Raw genomic sequence first — 19858 nt, 5'->3', positions numbered from 1 at the left:
CCGTTCATTTACACGACAATGGCGTTTTGGTGGTCTGAAAATGCAAACTTTTGAAAACGGGTTTCAAAGTGCACGTTTTTGGAAAACGGTCTCCGTGTAAACAACAAAAACGGCAATCTGTGAAAACGATGACGTCAAGCACATGCACATTACATGTTTCATTCTATAGTGTATCATCGCCATCTAATGGCCTGCCGGCAGAATACAGCGTTTTTAGTCATTTTCACAGATTCGTGTGAATGGGGATCGTTTTGACAATGGTGTTGTCTGTATGCGGAAAACTCAAAGGAAAAACTTTTCTGTTTTAAGCATATCATTGACGTGTAAATGTACCCTTTGTTTGAAAATGTTTCTCTGCGTATCCTTGCCGTGTAAATAAAAACATGGAGAATGAACTGCGATCTTTGCTGGCTTTGTTGTCATTTTTAGCAGCCATTGTGGAGTTAAAAAATGCTTTTTTTTTTTAATATTGCAGCTGCCTACAAGAGGCTATTTTTAAACTTGTACGCGCATGCCCAGAGTACATGAACGGTCATGTGACATGCGTTTTCGGCCGTGTAGTGTAAACGGAGATTGTTTCTGTAACGCTTTGGAAATGCCAGTGTAGACAAAGATAATTTTCATTTAAAAATACCGTTTTAAAACAAAAACACACTAATTTAAACGGGGCCTAAGGATATGTTTACACGACAAAGATATGCTTAAGTTTTTCCTAAGGGGCCATTTACACAACACAGTTTTCAACTAAAAATGTAAAACTTTTTATGCATTTTGGCTGTTCATTTACATGACAACGGCGTTTTGGTGGCCTGAAAATGCAAACTTTTTATAACGCCTTTTTAAAACTTTTTTAAATGTGCAAGTTTTTGAAAACAGTCTCTGTATAAACAACAAAAACGCGAATCTGTGAAAAAAAGTCTAAAGTGTTTCATCGCCATCTAATGGCCTGCTGGCAGAATACAGCATTTTTAATCATTTTCACAGATTCATATGAATGGGGATTGTTTGACAATGGTGTCTGTATGCGGAAAACTCAACGGAAAAAATTCTCAGTTTTAAGCATATCATTGTCATGTTAGCGTACCCTAATTTGAAATCAGTTCAACTTTTAAAAAACGCGTCTCGAGACCTTGCATTTTTCCCCCATTTCACTGCGCGTGTCTCATTCTGTGTGAACGAGCCCTAATTCTGCTTTGGATAGATTCAAGAATGTTTTCGATGCTGTCAAGCTTCTGATATTTGTGAGAATGTTAAAAATGTAGATTAGAAACCATCTTCTGTCTGTGATTATGACTGGGAACTTATCTGGCCCTTCTTTTTAATGCTCTGCTGATATTTCCATTTTGTGTTCTGACACAACCTAGTTTGAGAGTTTTGCCAAAGTAAACACGTCTATTCTCTAATGGCTTGCTGGGATGTAAAATCTTTCCTATTTTATCCTGTCCTTTTACCCTGTAAGTTAGATTATCTTGGCGAGAGCAGGGAAAAAATTCTGTGCACAATGAAAATCATCAAAATTAGAATCACCGACCTGATTAATCTAGTATGCATTAAAGTTAAGGCAGTTTTTGGTTTAATTCAGATGGATTGTAAAGCCAAATGCTGTCACTTTTGGTTTTGTGGATGGAGAAATAATAAAAGCAACAGCATTCCTTTGTTATATGTTTTTTAAACAGTGCGTCTGGGCCAAAGAGCCATTAGTCGGCACAACTTGTTCTCTTTTATGTTTTTATCCTTAACAGACCCAATGACTAATGCTGTCCAGACAACAAAATAAGTGGCCAAATGTCTGGATCGTCCAAAGATAAAAACATAAGAACTTCAATGTAACCCATAAATGGTTTCTGCATCCTGATTATACAATCATTTGAGGCGCTGAGGGGAGAAACGAGCCTCATTTCTGAGAAATACTGAAAAGAAGATCCTTTTGAATACTATTCATATAAAAAATCTGCCATCAACTCACCATGTTTAGCTAAAAATAAGAAATGAACATGCATCCTCGAGGACAGTATCTTTTTTTTTTAAACTTATCTTACTCTTATACTCTTTTTACTCTTATTGTCATGTGACATTAAAACTGTTAAAGTGGAATTAAAAGCAGTATTATTTTGAATAAAACATTAAATTGTATATTGAGTCCTAATGTGCACCAGTTTCAAAGTAGGCCTACTTTACACACACAATATTGCCGAATATACAACCCATAGAAAAATCCCCTACATTAAAAAAATATATATAGATATATAAATAAATATAACAAAACAGAAAATACATTAATAAGCCACAATAATAGGCCTAAATAATATGATTACTTCATTGGTTACACATATTAGTTTATAAAGCTACGGTTTTCCTGCTCATTTGAGCGTTTTTCTTTGACGTTGTTCTGATGCTTATATTGTTAAATATGACAATAAAACCAAACACACATTTTTAATCACTTTTCAGCTGACTTCAGTCCAGTAGATGCCAGTAACACATGAATACTGCACTGCATACTACACACGAGAAGAAGCTCTTTTTATTGACCTGACTGTGAACCAATCACAAAGCGAGAAACGATTGACGTCTTTACATTTTTTAACTGCTGGAGCTCTCTGAACCAATCACGTGAAGAGAAACGAATGACGTTTTTAAAGTTCGTTTGCTCCAGCCAATGACGTTCAACGAATTCTGAAGCGCGAAGAGTTTGAGGCAGAGAAGAGAGCGATGGCTAACGGAAACTAAAGTTTAACAAAACAATGCTTTCAAAATGCTGTTTTTATATATTTTCCGTTATTTTAACCGTTTATTTTAGATAGACGTAGTTCATTACAAACTGTTTTGGGTTGTTTTAGCTCAACAGCGACAGGAATCATGACTCGTGTTGAGAAAAATAACGTTCGTGTGAGTTCGTTCGCAACAGCTGCTCGTGAGATGGTGCGTGTTTAGCGTTCAAATGAGTTTGTTGACATTTAAAAACACTTGACTTCACGTTTCGTGTATGTTTTAATCCTGAACGCCTGTACGTGTAACATTTGCGATAATATTGTTACTTTATAAGTGCAGTAATGGCCTCTCAGAATGTTGTTTTTGCTATCGATGTGGATTATCGAGCAGAGGAGAACAACAGCACGACTAGTGCCTATCTAAACCATCTCAAACACTGGATACTAAGAGTCCTGCTCAGTTTGGGACACAAATATGGACTGGAAAAAGTGCGATGGGGGTATAAATTCTTCCATTCGAGGACTGTGAAAAGTGCAACACTTATAAACCGAGGATCTGATTTCAAGGAACTCCAGGAGAAGGTGTTCAGTGATTTCGAAGAGGAGCTGCTTGTCAAATTCAGCGGTGTAGAAGGAAAATCGCCCAGAAATCGGATAAAGTCGCATAAACTCAAACCCAGCCCGGCTAGTTGTGTCCAAAATGCCTTGAAAGAAATCCTCTTAGACTTCCAGTGGGACAGACCTGATCTCACATCTCCCACCAAGGTGACACTGAGACCAAGAAGGTCCAGTCGAAGTGGCAGAAATATCCCTCTGCAGGACTATGACATGTTAAACCCTGATAGAAATGTCCTTTTTGTGGTGTCTGAATGTCCACGGTCCAAAGCAGAGTTGGAAGACTACCTGTCCATCAGTAGAGAAGACAGTAGACATCACAGAGACATGCATGAGCAGGTGCTGCCCAAAAGTCTCATTGATATGCTTATGCAGCGCAAGGTTGTGCTTCATTGGGCTGATTCTGGTGTATTGAAGGTAAGTGGTGCTCTTATAGAGTTCCTGTTGTTTATTTAAGTGTTTTTGACTGCAATATGGTTTTTAACCAGGCTCATCATGCGGTGGAGGACTACACTGGCACAGACACATTGGCAGAGCTTCTCGGGCAGGTTGGTGGACGGGTGGTGCCCATGCTGTCTCCTGGTTTGCCACTGATGGACCAGCATCCTGGTGTAAACCATTCACTGGCTTTGGGACTAGATGCCTTTCCTATAGACTTCATCAATAGCTACCTTCAGCTGTCTGAAAGAATGCAGCAACAAGTGTTTCCTCCTTTGAGTGGATCGCTTTCCTGGATTGCAGGTAAATAATATGATGTCACTGGTGCATTTTTTTTGTTTGTTTATCATTATCATTATTATTATTGTTATGATTAGTAAATGGTAATTTTTTTATTATTATTTAATAATATTACTAACATGAATTATTAATTGTATGTTTATACACTACAGTTCAAAAGGGTCAGTCAGTTTTTTTTTTTTTTATTATTATTAATTAAAGGATTAGTTCACTTCTGAATAAAATTTTCCTGATAATTTACTCACACCCATGTCATCCAAGATGTTCATGTCTTTCTTTCTTCAGTCGAAAAGAAATTAAGGTTTTTGATGAAAACATTCCAGGATTTTTCTCCTTATAGTGGACTTCAATGGCGTCCAAATGGTTGAAAGTCAAAATTACAGTTTCAGTGCAGCTTCAAAGGGCCAAAAAAATGCTGTATGCTGTATGTCCTACACCTTCCGTATTCTACTTACGGAACGAACGCGGCACCAGTTCCATTTTTTCCGTAAGTAGAATACGGAAGGTGTAGGACATACAGCGTAAGCTTTTTGAAGAATATGGAAAGCGGAAGCACTTGCAAGGCAATCATTTGTGTTTATAAAGCATATACATTTGTATTTTTTTAGAAAATGACCGATCGTTTCACTAGATAAGACCCTTATTCCTCATCTGGTACCGTTTGAAGCTGCACTGAAACTAATTTTGACCTTCAACCTTTTGGAGACCATTGAAGTCCACTATAAGGAGAATAATCGTGGAATGATTTCATCAAAAACCTTAATTTATTTTCGACTGAAAGATGTTCATTCCTGGATGACATGGGGGTGAGTAAATTATCAGGAAAATGTTATTTGAAAGCGGACTAATCCTTTAAGTTTTATTCAGCAAGGAAACATTAAATTGATCAAATGTGACCGCAATTACCAAAAAAATTGGTTTCCAACAAAATATGCTGATTGTTGTAGTCAGTGAATGCTCTATGCATTTTTCAGATGAATACCTTAACCAAGTTTAGGGTTATGTTCTTCCCTCATATTTAAAGTATTTACAAAATATTAAATATTTTCCTCTAATTTTGATGGTTTAATCAAACAAACATCCCCTCCGGACATCACTTTTGGCCACTTGTGTGTGTGTGTGTGTGTGTGTGTGTGTGTGCAGGGCTTGACATTAACTTTTTTGCTCACCAGCCACTGTGGCTAGTGGATTTCCAAAGTTATTATCCACTCAGCATTTTCTCTGGCCACAATTTTGACATTGATACCATGGCGAAAAACTGTCATATAGATATCTTTAACATTATCTCATAATTTGGCTGCTGTCACTTTAAGACCTGACGCACAGATCCATTATACTGTTATACGTGCATTTTCCTTCTCAACTGTTTACGTTCACTTAAAACATAACCGACTCTGTTTACGCCAAGACCGGCATTTTGACATCGTTTTGTGTGTATTTGACTGTTTAAGCACAATAAGCATCGTAAAGCACTGAGAGGCGGCTTTATGCGCGCCCTATGGGTGTGAGCACAAAATTTGCAGGAATTAGTAAAATTTGCTCATTACTTGCAATCCCATACTGAAATTCAAGCCCTGTAACGCCAAAAACATTCATCCGGAGCAAATGAAACGAGTGAGTGAAGGGAGTCGGGTTTGTGGGTCATCTTGCTGTCGGAGAGATGAGAGAGCGCACATGGTATTGTGTATCTATTGTGTGGAAAATGACTATTGGAAGCGTTACAGATATTTCAGTATCGAAAAATCAAGTTTTGTAATATAATTGTAATATTTTAATGAATTAACTACTTTTAAACTTTGTTTTATTGTCTGATTTTACAAAATTGTCAGTGATTCCTACATTTTTTTGTGGCAGATGGGAACAGGCGTTCCTGCAATGTGACGCTGGAGCCGGTGTCATGCAGGCAGAGGTTTCTGCGTGTTCCTGTGGAGGTGAATCTCAGAGGTGTACTGCAGGACTTCGACGCCATTTCCCTTTCACGTCCAGCCTCAGAAAGCTGGATACTGCAGTGCCCAGATGCTGAACTAGGTCAGGAGGTGTTTCAGCACTTAAAGGAGCTGTCCACTGGAGGATCCGCCATGGTAAAATTACCTATTCTGTCATGCTGTTTTATAATAGGATGCTTCCCGCTTTGAAATGTGATTGGAGTCACATGCAGTGCTGTTGCTTAATGGGTAATATATACACACTTGTACAACTACAGGTAGATTAATAAACATTTTTGCTTATGGTGTAAGTGGTTTATCAGTTTATGTGTTGAACATTTTTTTTTTTTTAACCTTACTTTCCTTTCTTTTAAAGTATGCATTAAACAAAAGTCAAACGCTATGTTTACTTTAATCAATGCTAAAGTTAAGAATCTAAAGCTAAATGTACGTCAATAATAAATATTTTAGTGACCTTAAAGTGTAATCATCCTAGATGCGTATACAAATATAGAAGTATGGTATAATATATATGCTATTTTAGGAGTATTATTTTAGGATACAGGTAGAGTTGTCAAAAGTACTGACTTCGGTACCGTGTCATTGTAGCCAATCACAGACACATCCGATGAGCACATGAACACAATCAGAGGTGTTTATGAATTTGTTTAACTCAAAGCATCACATTTTTAAAATTTCAGTACCGATTGGTACCAAAGTTGGTATTTTTGACAACTCTAGATGCATGTTATTTTAAGTATTAAAGAAAAACAGCATTCAGTGTAATAGGGGACACTTAATGTAATGCATGTTGTGTTTTTTTTGCATTGTCGAGTCTGTGTTTACATTGTGCAAAGATAAATGTGTATGTCCATGACAGGTGCTGTTAGCGTAAAGTGCAATAATATCTACTTTATTTACACAGCTAGCAGAAGTGAGTGAAGGAGGTGTGTTGTGTTCAGCGGTGCTGTCGGTGCTCTCCTCCTGCACGGCTCAGCTTACTGTCCTTCAGCCTCTGGTTACTCAGGAAGACCAGCTCCTGCCTGCAGACCTTGTTTCCTTGGACACTACAGACCTTTCCAGTGACTTACCTGATGTTGTCAGCAGTGTTCTCAATGTCATGTATGACATCATGGAGGATGAGGATTGCTCAGGTGTTTGTTTTATCTGAAATAATTGGTTTTATTTGTGCAGTGTGCATAAGATTTTTATCCTGTTTTTAAAATAATGTTTTTGCGGTTGCCAGATCAAGTGAAGATGCCGTCAGTGCCTGACTGGGCCGATCAAGAGCTCAAGCAAGGGTCTTGTTCAAGGAGAAATGAGGTGGTAGAGGGGTGGTTTCCTCTATCTGACCAATCAGGAATCAGTTGCCACTTAATGGAATCAATGAGGTTTGGAATCTTTTACTCTTACTTGTAAAGTAAACACATATATAGTTACACACATTTTATTTTATATATGATATTATTTAGTAAGATCTCTTAAGGTCTTGTTTAACACTCTGAGGTCTGAAAACGCGCCGGCGCGTTTTGCAGGGTTTTTTTCACATTGCAGCAAAACAGACTTAAAATACTCCGTCATTTTTTGTCATAGAGACATAAGTAATATATCAATTGAAACTATAGAATATCTTCTTTTATGCGTGTACACTCAGTGGAAAAACACAATGTTGTGCTTTTTGTAAAATAAAGAAAACTAACATGATGCGTGATTTCTCCTCTCCCTCTGAACGAAGTCCAATCTGATAGTTCTCAGAAAATGAACTAACTTAGTGAATACTAATCACAGAAAAATTAAACTTATGTCTAAAAAAAACGTTAAGATGTCAGGTTTTAAATCATGTAAGTCAAACCTTCTGTGTTTATGTAATCTGTATGAAAAGAGAGCCATGTCAGAAGTCCGTGATTCAGCTCATTACCCGCTAATGCGGCCACGCCCACGGAGCCAGCGCTATTCAGACACAAATTCATTCAATACATGCATTCATCGTCTCAATCGTGTATTTATTGTCTTGAAAAGTGTTTATCTGGATGTAAAAGTCATGGTTAGCGAACTCTAGAAGACATGCAGTTAGTTCTTGTTTTTTTTTCTTCTATAGATGAAGTTTAGATGAGTTTTTGTTTCTTTAGCGCCCTCCTGCTGCAGTATGAATTGGAAACTCCATTCATGGAATAGCCTCTTCTTCTTTTAGATGAATTTGTGGACTAAAAATGCACAGAGCGCCCTCCGACTTCAAGGATGAATTGAAAACACCAGTGCTCATAGTAATGACAATGAATATTAAATAAATATAACTCTTCTGTATAGAAAATTGACATAAGCATATGAGAATCCAATATTTCTCCAAATGTGCATGCTTTTAAACTAAAAGCCTATATTCAGACTCTTTGCATCACAGAAATACATTATATTTTAAAGTATAATATAAAACCATTACTTTATATTGTAATAATATTTTTCTGTATGTTTCATATATCATAATGAGCTTGAGACATCACAGAAGGTTTTTTTCACAGCCTACCTGACTGAAATGCCTCATTAATATGCAAGTCATTTCAGCTCATTACTATCCAATTCTTTTGTCTTCTCAGGTGAGAATGGCCCATTATTCAGTGGTGATTCACGCCTCCGGGCATACTGTGTTTCTTGGCAAAAAAGTGTCTTACAAAAACTAAATCAATATATTGTTTTATATGAAGGAGTAGGCAGCATAATTTTTACATAATTTTGAAGCAAAAACTCTAGTTTACAACCTCCAATACCCAGAAGTCTTGTAAACACAGATTTACTATACTTTTTTGGCCTTATTTCAGTGACTTAAGTTTTTTGTTTTTTCAATAACCACGCATAAATGTTATTCCTTCAAAAACACAAACATGTACATTCATGTTCCTCACATATTATTGTAGCCTAGTTTGTGCTGAATACAGTGTAATGACACTTTTTCCATTAATATGTTTATGAAAAACTGAAAAAAGCACAAATTTCAGGGCATGTCAAAACTTCTCCAGGCCCCAAATCAGCCTCAGATTCCATAGGGTTCATAAGATCCTTCCAGAGAACTTTTTAGAATTTGTGTCATATGTAAATTTAAAGCATCTTGTGTAATTTTAATCTGTTGTACTCTATCTTTTGGTTTTATTTTACTGTATTTATACAACTCCTATGTAACACAACTCTTGCCATGAAAAAAGCCTCAACTGCTGCTGATATGGCATTAAAGGGGTCAGATGATGCTATTTTAAAAGTTCATTATTTTGTTTATTGTGTATAATGGATTAGGTTATAATCCTTTAATGTTCAAAAACATTATTTTTCTCATACTGTAGATTATTGCTGTATCTCTATTCCCAGTCTTAAATGCGCTGATTGTGTTCCGGTTTCTACAAAGCCTGCCCTTCTGAAAATTTTAGATTTCTCTGATTGGCCAGCTGACCCAGTGCATTGTGATTGGACAGACACCTCAAGCATGTCGAAAATGAAATGCCCCTTACCATAAACATGAGCTTCAGCTTCCAAGGCTTCTAAAGCAATTGTAAACACACATGTTGATGAGAGATGCTAGTTGAGTTTGTGGCAAAAAGTTCTTGAGGGTTGTTTTCTTGTACTGCATGTGATAATTCGTACTCAGAAAGTAGAACTGAAATGACATTCATTACAAGCTGATTATCTAAAACATTTCAAATGCACCTGCAGACTGTTTTTCTAGTCATGAATTTTGTCATTGAGGATTTCTTAAAGATAACAAGTAAAAAATCTTGTTCTTGTGAACCCAATCTCGTGTCTCGTCTCATAAGTAGTCTCACCCCTAGTAAGTAGTCTTTGTATATAGCTGGCATTGAACTGTCCCAGGTTCAGGAAGTTATCCTCTGTAAAATGTGCTGTGCACAAGTTAACTTCTGGGTTGTACTGCTCAGTGATATAAATAAATCTGAATGTTTAGATGTCTACGCAAGTAATATTTGGATATTTGAATATCTGGATCAATGTGTTTAAGGCAGGTCTGGAGCAGTGTTCTCTGTTTAAATACTTTTTGTGGAAGACTATGCAGAGCTTATACACACTCAAGGAAAAGTAAAACATTAAAAAGCATCCAATGACCCCTTTAAAATTTCTATTTAAAAAAGTGGCACATAATGTTTTCTGTTATGGTCTATTTTTATTCTAGTACTAAAAGATCTGTTTTACATGTTCAGGCTCCTGCATGCAGCTCCTGAGGAAGAGGAGCAGGGAGAGGAGTACTCAGATACTCAGCAGGAGATCACCAGCAGTCTCTCAGAGCTTTATCAGAGCAGCACAGCTGGATCAAGTGGCAACCTGAGGTCCAAAAAAAGTAAGGACAAATGGTGCTTGATGCATTGAGTATTTACTAAATATTTGCAGTGATTTTGTTGCAGATATCATGAATAAACAACTAACACATTCAGTGTTTTTATTATTGTTATTAATGGCTTAATCTGTTCTTTTCAGGAGGTACACAATGTACACCAGTAAGACAGAAGATGAAGACCATGAGTCGTTCTCTACAGATGCTGAATTTTGCTCGCTTGAATGTGAAAGCTCAAAAGACTCAGGTTGATAGCAGCTCTACTAGATCTGCTGTAGGGGCTGAAAAAGGGGGCAAGAGATGCTCTGGGGATCGGACCAAGCCTGGCCTCATGTGTGAGTAGTCATTTCATTGGAGAAAAAAAAACTGGTTTTAAAGCTAGGGCTTAGGATCTACCCGGACTTTTTAAAAATACGTATTTTTAAGCTTTATAATACATTTATCACACTGTAAATTTATGATAAATATATGAATCGATCTAATCTTCAGAACTTGGGTACATGTTAATGAAGATATTTATGGACTCTCTTACAGACTTCAGCAGTGAGGAAGAGCTGCTCTCCCACCTGGGACTCACTTATCAGAAAGCTGTGGAGAACAGATGTGTGTCTGTTCCTTCTCAGGTCCAGGATTTGCTTTCAGTTGTAAAGGCATTCATCAAAACTAACACTGATGTGGAGGTGAGTCAGAGGAACATTTGTGTCAGAATCGCACAGCTGTGTTGTCTGGCTGTAGACAACTGCAAATCATGGTCTTCATATACTGCATGCATGTGTATAATGAACTGTTGTGCCCTTCTAAAATATGTTAGTCAAATTAGATCATGTTGCATTTACTTGAAGTCTGAAATGTTAAACTACCTGTGTTGAGTCAAAATAAATGTTAAAATATATATGCTTCTAAGAGTTGTATGTTGTTGATATGGTGGTTTATTGTGTTATGCTAGTTTGGTGAAGACCAAAGTCATGTAATCATTCAGAAAATGTGCAACTGGAATGTTTTTTGTTTGTTTGGCAAAGACCGTAATGAACTTTCATGAGAAAAAAGTGACTTTTTTTATAAAAAAAAAAATTCATTTAACTTTACATTTCTCCAACCATTTCTCAGCAGGTTTCATTCTTGGATTTGGTGCAGAAGCATCTGTTAAAATCCTGTCAGTCTATTCGTCAGCTTTATGGAAATTCTTCAGATGAAGAAAGTAAAATCAGGGAGTAAGTATTCAGACAAAAAAAACGAATCAATGTGCAGATGGCAGAACAGTAATCTTGAAGCATACCTTCATACAGATAAAGTCCAGGTAGTAGACTTATGACTACAAAACATAAATCTTCATACAGATGCCAGCTGCAAGCAGTTCTCAGACTTGAGTTGTGCAGACAACCAGAACAACAAGACAACGAGGAGGTTGTTGAACAAAGAGTGGAGGATGTAAGGAGACAGTAAACCTTTATTAACTATGCATCAAAGTCATTATGGACTTGTGTGTAGAAATCTTGTATAGTTTGTAGGTGTTAAATAACTTACTTGATTGATTTTATTTTCCTTTCATGTTGGATTAAGGTGGCTGATATGTTCCGGATTATCTCCCGGAGTAAAGATGCTGTCTACTTATCCAAGTTTATGCAAGATGAAGTTCTGCCAGTGTAAGTTATTAAGGATTCAGGAATTTTAATGAAAATGCAAATTGAATACAATTCATGAGATGTGATGATCTCTGATATGATATCTCCCAGGTACCTGAACAGCATCCCTAAGGTCCTGGCAGACGTGTACCACAGTTTAGGAACTCAGTTGCCCGAGGCGCTCGTTGCCGTCCTGCCTTCTGACTTCTTCAGTGATGAGTCTTTGGCTAAGGACAGTGTGTCTGTCAGTTCCTCACCTTTCTCTGCCACACAGAGCAACGTATCCAGTGTTGGAGATCATCTGGAGGAACTCCGCAATCGCTCTGCAAAGAAGAGGAGGTGATTGTCATAGAAAACATTTTGTAATTATATTAAGTGCTTTGTATGTAAGTGAACTTATAAACCCTTTTCTCTTGTTTTTGCAGACAGAACATGATCACACGCCACAAAAGCATGACTGAGGCTCCTCAAGCACTTCGACAGATAGAAATGCCAAGAAAGTCCACACGCCTGGTGAGTTTTATTTTCCCTGTTGCTTTTATGGTATTATTTTCTGACATGTTCCTTGTAATGAGAATTTCTTAAGTCAGAATTAGGGGTGCTAACGATTAATCGATGATTGATTGATTGATTAATTATTGTTGATAATTTAATTGGTAAAACTTATCAGTGGTTGGTTTAAGCAAGGCCATCATTAGAGTGCATAGTTTTGAGGTGCATGCCGGCACCTCAAAACTTTTAAATGAAGCTAAACTAGGTGGTAACACTTTATTTTACGGTTCTGTTCTGCACGTGCGTACTATGTACTTGTAATAGCAATTATAATAACTGGGCAATAACTAGGTACTTACCTACCCCTAAACCTACCCTTAACCCATTAAGTTACCTTATATTACCAGTACTTTCTTAGGTAAGTACACGTACTGTAAAATAAAACGTAACCAACTAGGCTGTAGTGTTATGGGGCCCCTCCATCACGGGCAAAATACAGCCTGTGTTCATACAAAATAAAGTTTTATTTGAAATAATGTGCAAAATGCACTTGATACTTGATACAAGAATGCACAATATCTTTGCATCTACAGAGAGGTTTTCTATGTGCCTGCAAATAAAACAAAGCAATTAAAACGTTTACATTAATTATTATTGAGGCAGTATGAATAAAGGATAATATGTCTGACATGCAAACGAACAAGTAGACGGCAAGCAGGTTAACACGCATAGCTACAGTATAGAGACACGGAAACATAGACGCGTATAGAATCTTGTTGTCAGTGACTTTATGAATAAAATACCTTCGCATCTGCAAAACGACATGTTTTTGAAGCAGTTAAACTTACAGCTTTGCTATTAGAGACACTGCTGCTGAACAGTGTTGAGAGACACACAGATTTACACATTAATGTACACACATTTAAACTAATACATCAATCTCTCTAATAATTGCATTTGTATATAAATGGTTCAAGCCTTTCTTACAAGCTCTAAAATTTTAAAACCTTTTGTAATTAGCAATAAAGGGAGATGCATAATAAATTAGTTACACTGTACACACCAGAGCAAAACCTGACAAATGTCTTTAAATAAAACAGCTGAACAATGTCTTGAGGTGTGGTTACCGCAGTATAAGCAGAATAATTGATTCCAGTCTGCTGAATCCACTTCGCGTCATGGCTTCATCACCACCTCGATTTTTTTCTAATAAATCAACGACGAGTCATCAATTATTCTTCTATATATTCATTATAAATATATAAATCACATAGATTCATTTCACCATCCTGTACTATACTATTATTTAGAGCTTTTTATTCAGGAAAACTGGTGTTTTGAGTGGCACTGTCATGCCAACTTGCAGTTTTAAGGTTATCGAATAATTGATCAATAATTTAAATAATGACCAATCATGGGAATTTGTGCAAGTTGACGTCCCTAGTCAGAATAACCAAACCACTAAAGTATCTGTTCTGTGAATTTCAGGCAAAGCCAAAACTCAGTGTCCCTGTAGAAAAGCCTGCTGTGGAAGAACCACCACCACCAAAGCAAGCAGTTCAAGGTAATTGGCTCTTCCCATTTTAATCTTTATGCTGTCCTATGGCCAAACTGCTTTAAAAAGTTGTTGTGATCTGTTGTTGTACCTTTTTTGTTCACAGAGGTAACAAAGGTAAGGAGAAATCTCTTCAACCAAGTAACCGTATCGCCCTCAAAGTCGTCCAAAATGCCACGAAGCCAGTCTGTCTCAGCAGTAGAGGGTCTAAAGAAACGCAAGCGTTCAAATTTGGAAGATGAAGGTAATTTTTTTTTATAGTGAGATTTTTTTTTTTTTTTTCATCACCACTGTAGTGTGTAAACTTGAATCTTAAAACCTTTCAGAACGGCACACTCTTCTGACAAAGAAAGTGTCTGAGACACCACTGCATAAGCAGGTATCCAATCGTTTACTTCACCGGCAAAGGACTGGCAGGTGAGTCGTATGACCTACAGTTATTTTTAAATTGTCACTATATTTGTTCAATGTTACCTGTCACTTGTATGAGAAGTATCTAGTTTGGAATTGACATTTTCTGCCTTTCTGTTGCCCTCTTCGTCACAGGAGATCTGGAGAATCTGATGTGTGCATTATTGAGGAGTCTCCTGTCAAACCAGCTGCTGGTTGGTGTCTTAAGATTTTGCCACAATGTCATAGAACATAGAATGACCTCTTCCTAATATAAGGTGCTCTAATAAATCATTTGTTCTTAGATTTGAGGAGGAGCCCAAGAATTAAGAGCCTTACCAGGAGACATTCCAGTGTGTTCTATTCAAGCTCACAGCCACGTTCCCGAAACCTGGACCGCGCCATCTCCTCTTCTCAACTCTGCCACTCTGAGGGCAAAGGTGAGCAGGAAAATTTTTCAACAGTTAAAACAGACCACACTTCATTAAGCTACTGGTCATAAAATGTTTTCTCTAAGGCAATGTGTAGTTGTTTTTTTTTTAAATACTGTTAAGTTGTGGCATTCTCAAAGTAGCCTTCTCTTCATCTTGCAGGTGGATTTGATGTTAGTTCTGTTAGGTCGCCAGTTCGGCTTCTTTTTGGTGCTACCCAGTCCCCTGGTCGTCTACGACACACTACAGCATCCTCTTCAGAAGATCAAGGCAGCTCTACAGTTTTTGAGGTAATATCCCTTTTGCTTTGCAGTTGATTTAAAATAATATGGAATATCAAAGGAGCAAGTCCTGTCATCTCCTTTGCATTAATAAGATCCATTTGTTTTTCAGAGTCAAAATAAAACTCCACAGAAGTTAAGATCTGATCCAGCAGGATCTGCTGTTGGGTGCAGAACCCCTCGGTCCCCAAGAACTCCAAGCCAGACAGTTGGGGAAAATGGGATGACTCTGCGAGGGAGCCCCTTTCGCTCGCCTGTTGCGAAAAGTTTAGGGGTAGAGACGCCTAAGAAAAGCCCTTTGAAGGGGATACTCAAGACTCCAATGAAAAGCCTTTTGGATTGTGTTTCTCCAAATGGTGCTTGGCTGAGGAGCCCAAGCTGTAGAACGCCAAAAAAGAGTGTGACATGGTCTCCATCTCCACGGAAACACCTGTCAGAAAACCCAATCAATGTGCCAGAGTCTCCGATGTTTACAAAAAGATACTCACCAAGGCTGATTACACCTGGCAAGAATTGCAGCCCAGAGGAAAGAACTGTTTTTAAAACACCTGACAAGGTGCCCCAAAGGAAATCCAAGGCATCTTCTGGAATGATGCCTAGGACACTTGAACTTCCTGGAAATCTTGATTTAGAAACATCTCAGTCCATTACGAGATCAGGAAAGATGAGGAGAACACTAAGCTTACCTTGCAAGATTACTGAAGAATCTGGTGAATTTGCCTCCGTTGATGTGCAACAGTCTGATTCCGGGCCAGTGTGTTTCTCCATTTCACCAATGAAACCAAATATACAAACGCCAATAAAAAGCCCCAGCCCAGCACACAGGATGTGCACTCGCTCTGGTAGGACACCTGTTAAAGACTCTGCGTCAACTTCTAACAAGTTAAGAGCCATTGCAAGTACTAGCCCTTCACCTCATAAAGTTCTGATTGTGGCTGTAGAAAAATTAAGTGCATCACCATCCCTTGGTCTTTCTAGATCAGGTATCAGCCATCAAAGCAGTTCATCCTTCAATAAAGAGGGAAAATGTCCACAGGAGGATAAAGTAATTGCCCAAATTGAGACAGACAATGGAAAAAGAGAAGAGGCATCATCTTCTGACTCCCAGCAGTTTGATTGCTCTGAATTCAGCATTACCACAGATGATGAAAGCATCGATATATCGGAGGCCTCAGTGGTGAAGACCCAGCTCATAGGGGGCATTAAGATGAACATCGCTTTCTCAAGAAAACCCTCTAGATCCTCAGAGGTTTTTGAATTTGAGGGCAAACAAGCCACCCCGTCCGCAACAACAGCAAGTCGAAGCTATGGCTTCCGTCAAACTCCAGACCGGCGGCAACGAGAAGCAGAAGCACGCCTTGGATATCCCTCAGGAACACCAAAGATTTCCACCCCAAGAACAAGGCGAACTCCTGCATGTGAAAAGACGTCCACTGCTCAACCACTTACTTATGAAGTGGAGATGGAAATGCAGGCGTCAGGTCTGCCTAAACTAAAGTTAAGACGGACAGACTCTTTCAATGCAGGTGATGCACCTAGTAGTGCCACCAAAGGCATGGCCACACATCTTGTGCACCGTAACATGTCAAATGTGAAGGCGCCGCAAGTTGACAGCCCTCTTGCTCAATGTTCTAGACATCCTGGCTGCATATCTCCATCACTCTGCAGTCGAGGAACCCCTGCCAAAGGTACACCTGGAAAGGGTGTACAGACATACATATGTCAGTCGATTACTCCCACGCGGTATCCGGCAAGTAGCCAGTCCCCTTTGGCGTCCCCACTGACTCCATCTCCTCAAAGCAGAGGATGGTCAACCCCAGAGAACCTCAATAGTTGGCCTCGTAAGAAAAGGGCTCGAATCGAGACTTGCGGGAGCAAAGAGCAGGTCATCAAAGGGGTTCCTCTCCTAGAAAAGCCTGGGGTATTGGAGGACCCAGAACTTGAAGGGGTTTTCCGTATTCAAGGAGTGGAAGAACTCAAGGAGTCACTGAACACCCCAATCAGTCAAAGAAAACTGGGTTTGAGATCAAGCCAGATGATGGACCATCAGTGCTCACCAGAAGGCATGGACTGGACCGAAACTGTGGTTCAAGAGTGTGATGCTAGAGACCCTATGAAGTCTGAACAGTTTGCATGGAAGGGCATAAAGGGTACAGTAAAACTCGTGCAATTTAGGCTATAGCATGTTCCTTGTTTCCGTAACTTGTTTGTAATCGTTGTCGCTTGAATGTCTTACAGTGGACACCCCTAAAGTAAAGAAACCTGTGTCTGCCAGTGGAATCTTCGCTCTCACTCAGTCACCTCTGTTATACAAGAAATCAGCTGTAATCAATGAGGCATCGCAATTTAATGGTAAGACAAACAAGATATATTTAGAGCAATGGGCCTGAGTCAGAACAGACTCCTTACTCAATCTGACACAAATGAGAATGAGGCTGTGATCACAGCTGGTGTTTTCCTGAGATTTTTTTTTTTGGCTACTGCAACTTTGCTTCAGCTCAATTTTTATGTCAAGTTAGGCATGTTCTTTTACCCTTTTTCTTGTTGGAGCTCTCGCCAAAAGCTTATGGCATATGCATCATCACGTTGAGCTTTAGTGCTTATCCAGGTGTCAAAAGTTCAAATCTGGATCAAGATTTTTCTTAATCTCAACTAGGGTTGTGACCGTGAGGAAGTTTTCCCGCTGGTTATTCGACGTGTGACAACACTGATAATACCTGTATCACAGATAGGACGGGGGTTTAAATGGATTTAAATCCAAAATATTGCAAAGATCTTCTGCCATCATCAGTCAGCTCACTCTCATGATGAATGAAATCTGACTCCTGCTGCTGATCTGTGCTGTGACTCTCGTTCAGCTCATGCTGCATTGAGCAGATCCGTTCAGTTTTTAATTGTAGTGTCTGTTTTCTAACTGAACTAATTGATTTTTATTAATATAAAAAATCAAAATGACGGTGACGGGCAAGTTACGTAACCGGTGTTGCAGCTGAACACAAGTCGCAGCAAGCCTAATCTCAATTGTTGTGATTTTATAATCCTGTCACAATTGAGGGATGTATTAGATCAGGTTTTAAGCATTTATGTTAATAATGGCATCATGATTTATACTTTCTCCCAACAGGATCAAAGGCTGAGCTGGATATCTCTCCCCTTTGCCAGCCGAAAAGGCGAAGGACACCTAGCAGGACTTACAGCCGAAAGAAACTTCTAGACTAAGATGGTTATTACAAAAAGTACTTTCTTATCTCACACTCTTTGATAGAAGAAACACTTTTTTTTTTTAATAAGTTTTATTGTATGTTTTAGCTGAACTTGATTCTCGTTTGCTTGTATAATAATGCATTTCCCAACATTGTATATTTTGTACTCTTTATGTATTATACAAATGTACATATGCCATCAGTTACGTACAGTACAACTCTCAGTAGTTTAAACTGGTCTGAACATTTATTGTGAAAATAAGGTGGAAACATTTCTTTCTTTTGCATTTTTCACTGTAATTAAGTTTGTTAGTGCTCTATTTATTTGTGCTGTGGATTTTTATGTAGCATGTTTTTTAACAGTTTGGCAGCTCATTTGCAATCTGTCATAATGTGAAATAAATGTAAATGTTAAACAGATTATTTTAATAAAGACACTGTTGATCTTAAACCTATGCATGACTGCTGTTTTTCCCAAAAGCTGCTTAACTACTGCAAAATTATGTAGTTGATGCCTAAACAAAATGTGTTGCTTCTGTTTCCATGCCTGATCATGAGTCATAGGCCTGTGAGCTCCAATAAGGCTGGAATACACTACACGTTTTGCTGCGATTTGCAGTCTGGATGGGTTGCTATTTGCTAAAATTTTGGCCAGTTGGAGTTGACAGATTTAACAGAAAATCACGTAGTGTATGATGGTCACAGTTTTGAAATGTGATATCCAGTCACATTTCAAACGTTCAATATTGAGCCCCATCTGTTTTGTAACAAAGTATTGCACTCTAGAAGAAAAAGTTCCATACAGAACCCTTGGGTTCTAAAGAACCCTTGATGTTAAAAAGGTTCTATATAAAGATATATAATATTTATGTTTAGTTTTTTTTCCCCCAGTGATAGTTTTCATTTTATGAATTAAACTGCTTATAATTAAAATAAAAAATTAAACTAAATCCATGAAATGATTCCTTAATGGAAAGGTACTATATAAAGGTTGCCTGACAGAACCTTTCCTTTTAAAAGTAGTGTGTGATCCTCAGGTCTTCAGTGCTTTATAAAGTCAGCAACGGTTTCTATATTAAAAATAATACTGCAATATTCCATTAAAAGAATTGTCAATTTTGACTTCATGGTGACTTTAAAGCTGGTGACTTTCTTGGAAGAATCGGTTTCTCATGTGCCAGTGTCACTGAGTAAACTGCACCATCTAGTGTATTACTAGTGGATCTGTTTGTTGATTCGCAGTTCTATGCGCTACAGAAGTGAATCTCAACCTTTGAGTCATGGACCCCCATCATATTTGGAACCATCCTCAAGGATCCCAGAATAAAAATGGCACATTGGTATCATTAATCTCTTTGTGACAACCAAATGCAATCAAGTATAATTTACTACGTTTGTTGACTTGTCCTATATTTAGCTGTATTGTCAGGTACATTATATATTATCTTCCTCTTTTATGGGAACATGTCAATGTCAAAATATACAAAAATTAATATTCAGATATTTTATAAGGACCCCCTGGCATTATGTCAAGGACCACTAGGGGTCCATGGACACTGCTCTACAGA

At 38.1% G+C, this 19858-nt stretch overlaps 1 protein-coding gene across 2 annotated transcripts; it reads left to right on the top strand.

The window, feature by feature from the left end:
• The first annotated feature begins 2408 nt into the window (after positions 1 to 2408).
• On the top strand, positions 2409 to 19675 carry ticrr (TopBP1-interacting, checkpoint, and replication regulator). Of its 2 annotated transcripts, none has more exons than XM_067380289.1 (22): positions 2409 to 3743; positions 3815 to 4067; positions 5919 to 6145; positions 6915 to 7143; positions 7236 to 7380; positions 10186 to 10322; positions 10460 to 10651; positions 10851 to 10996; positions 11427 to 11527; positions 11654 to 11744; positions 11877 to 11959; positions 12050 to 12277; positions 12364 to 12451; positions 13919 to 13994; positions 14092 to 14229; positions 14312 to 14402; positions 14532 to 14590; positions 14681 to 14815; positions 14969 to 15096; positions 15200 to 17237; positions 17326 to 17439; positions 18212 to 19675. In XM_067380289.1, the coding sequence occupies exons 1-22, from the start codon at positions 3054 to 3056 to the stop codon at positions 18304 to 18306; spliced, it is 5484 nt and encodes a 1827-aa protein (XP_067236390.1). In that variant the 5' UTR covers positions 2409 to 3053; the 3' UTR covers positions 18307 to 19675. The 2 variants fall into 2 exon arrangements, with proteins under 2 accessions (XP_067236390.1, XP_067236389.1); XM_067380288.1 differs by having other exon boundaries at positions 2410 to 3743; positions 11424 to 11527.
• The last annotated feature ends 183 nt before the right edge of the window (positions 19676 to 19858 follow it).

This window comes from Chanodichthys erythropterus, chromosome 24 (genome assembly GCF_024489055.1).
Source record: "Chanodichthys erythropterus isolate Z2021 chromosome 24, ASM2448905v1, whole genome shotgun sequence".
Lineage (NCBI taxonomy): Eukaryota > Metazoa > Chordata > Actinopteri > Cypriniformes > Xenocyprididae > Chanodichthys > Chanodichthys erythropterus.
This window is presented reverse-complemented; position numbering and strand designations above follow the sequence as displayed.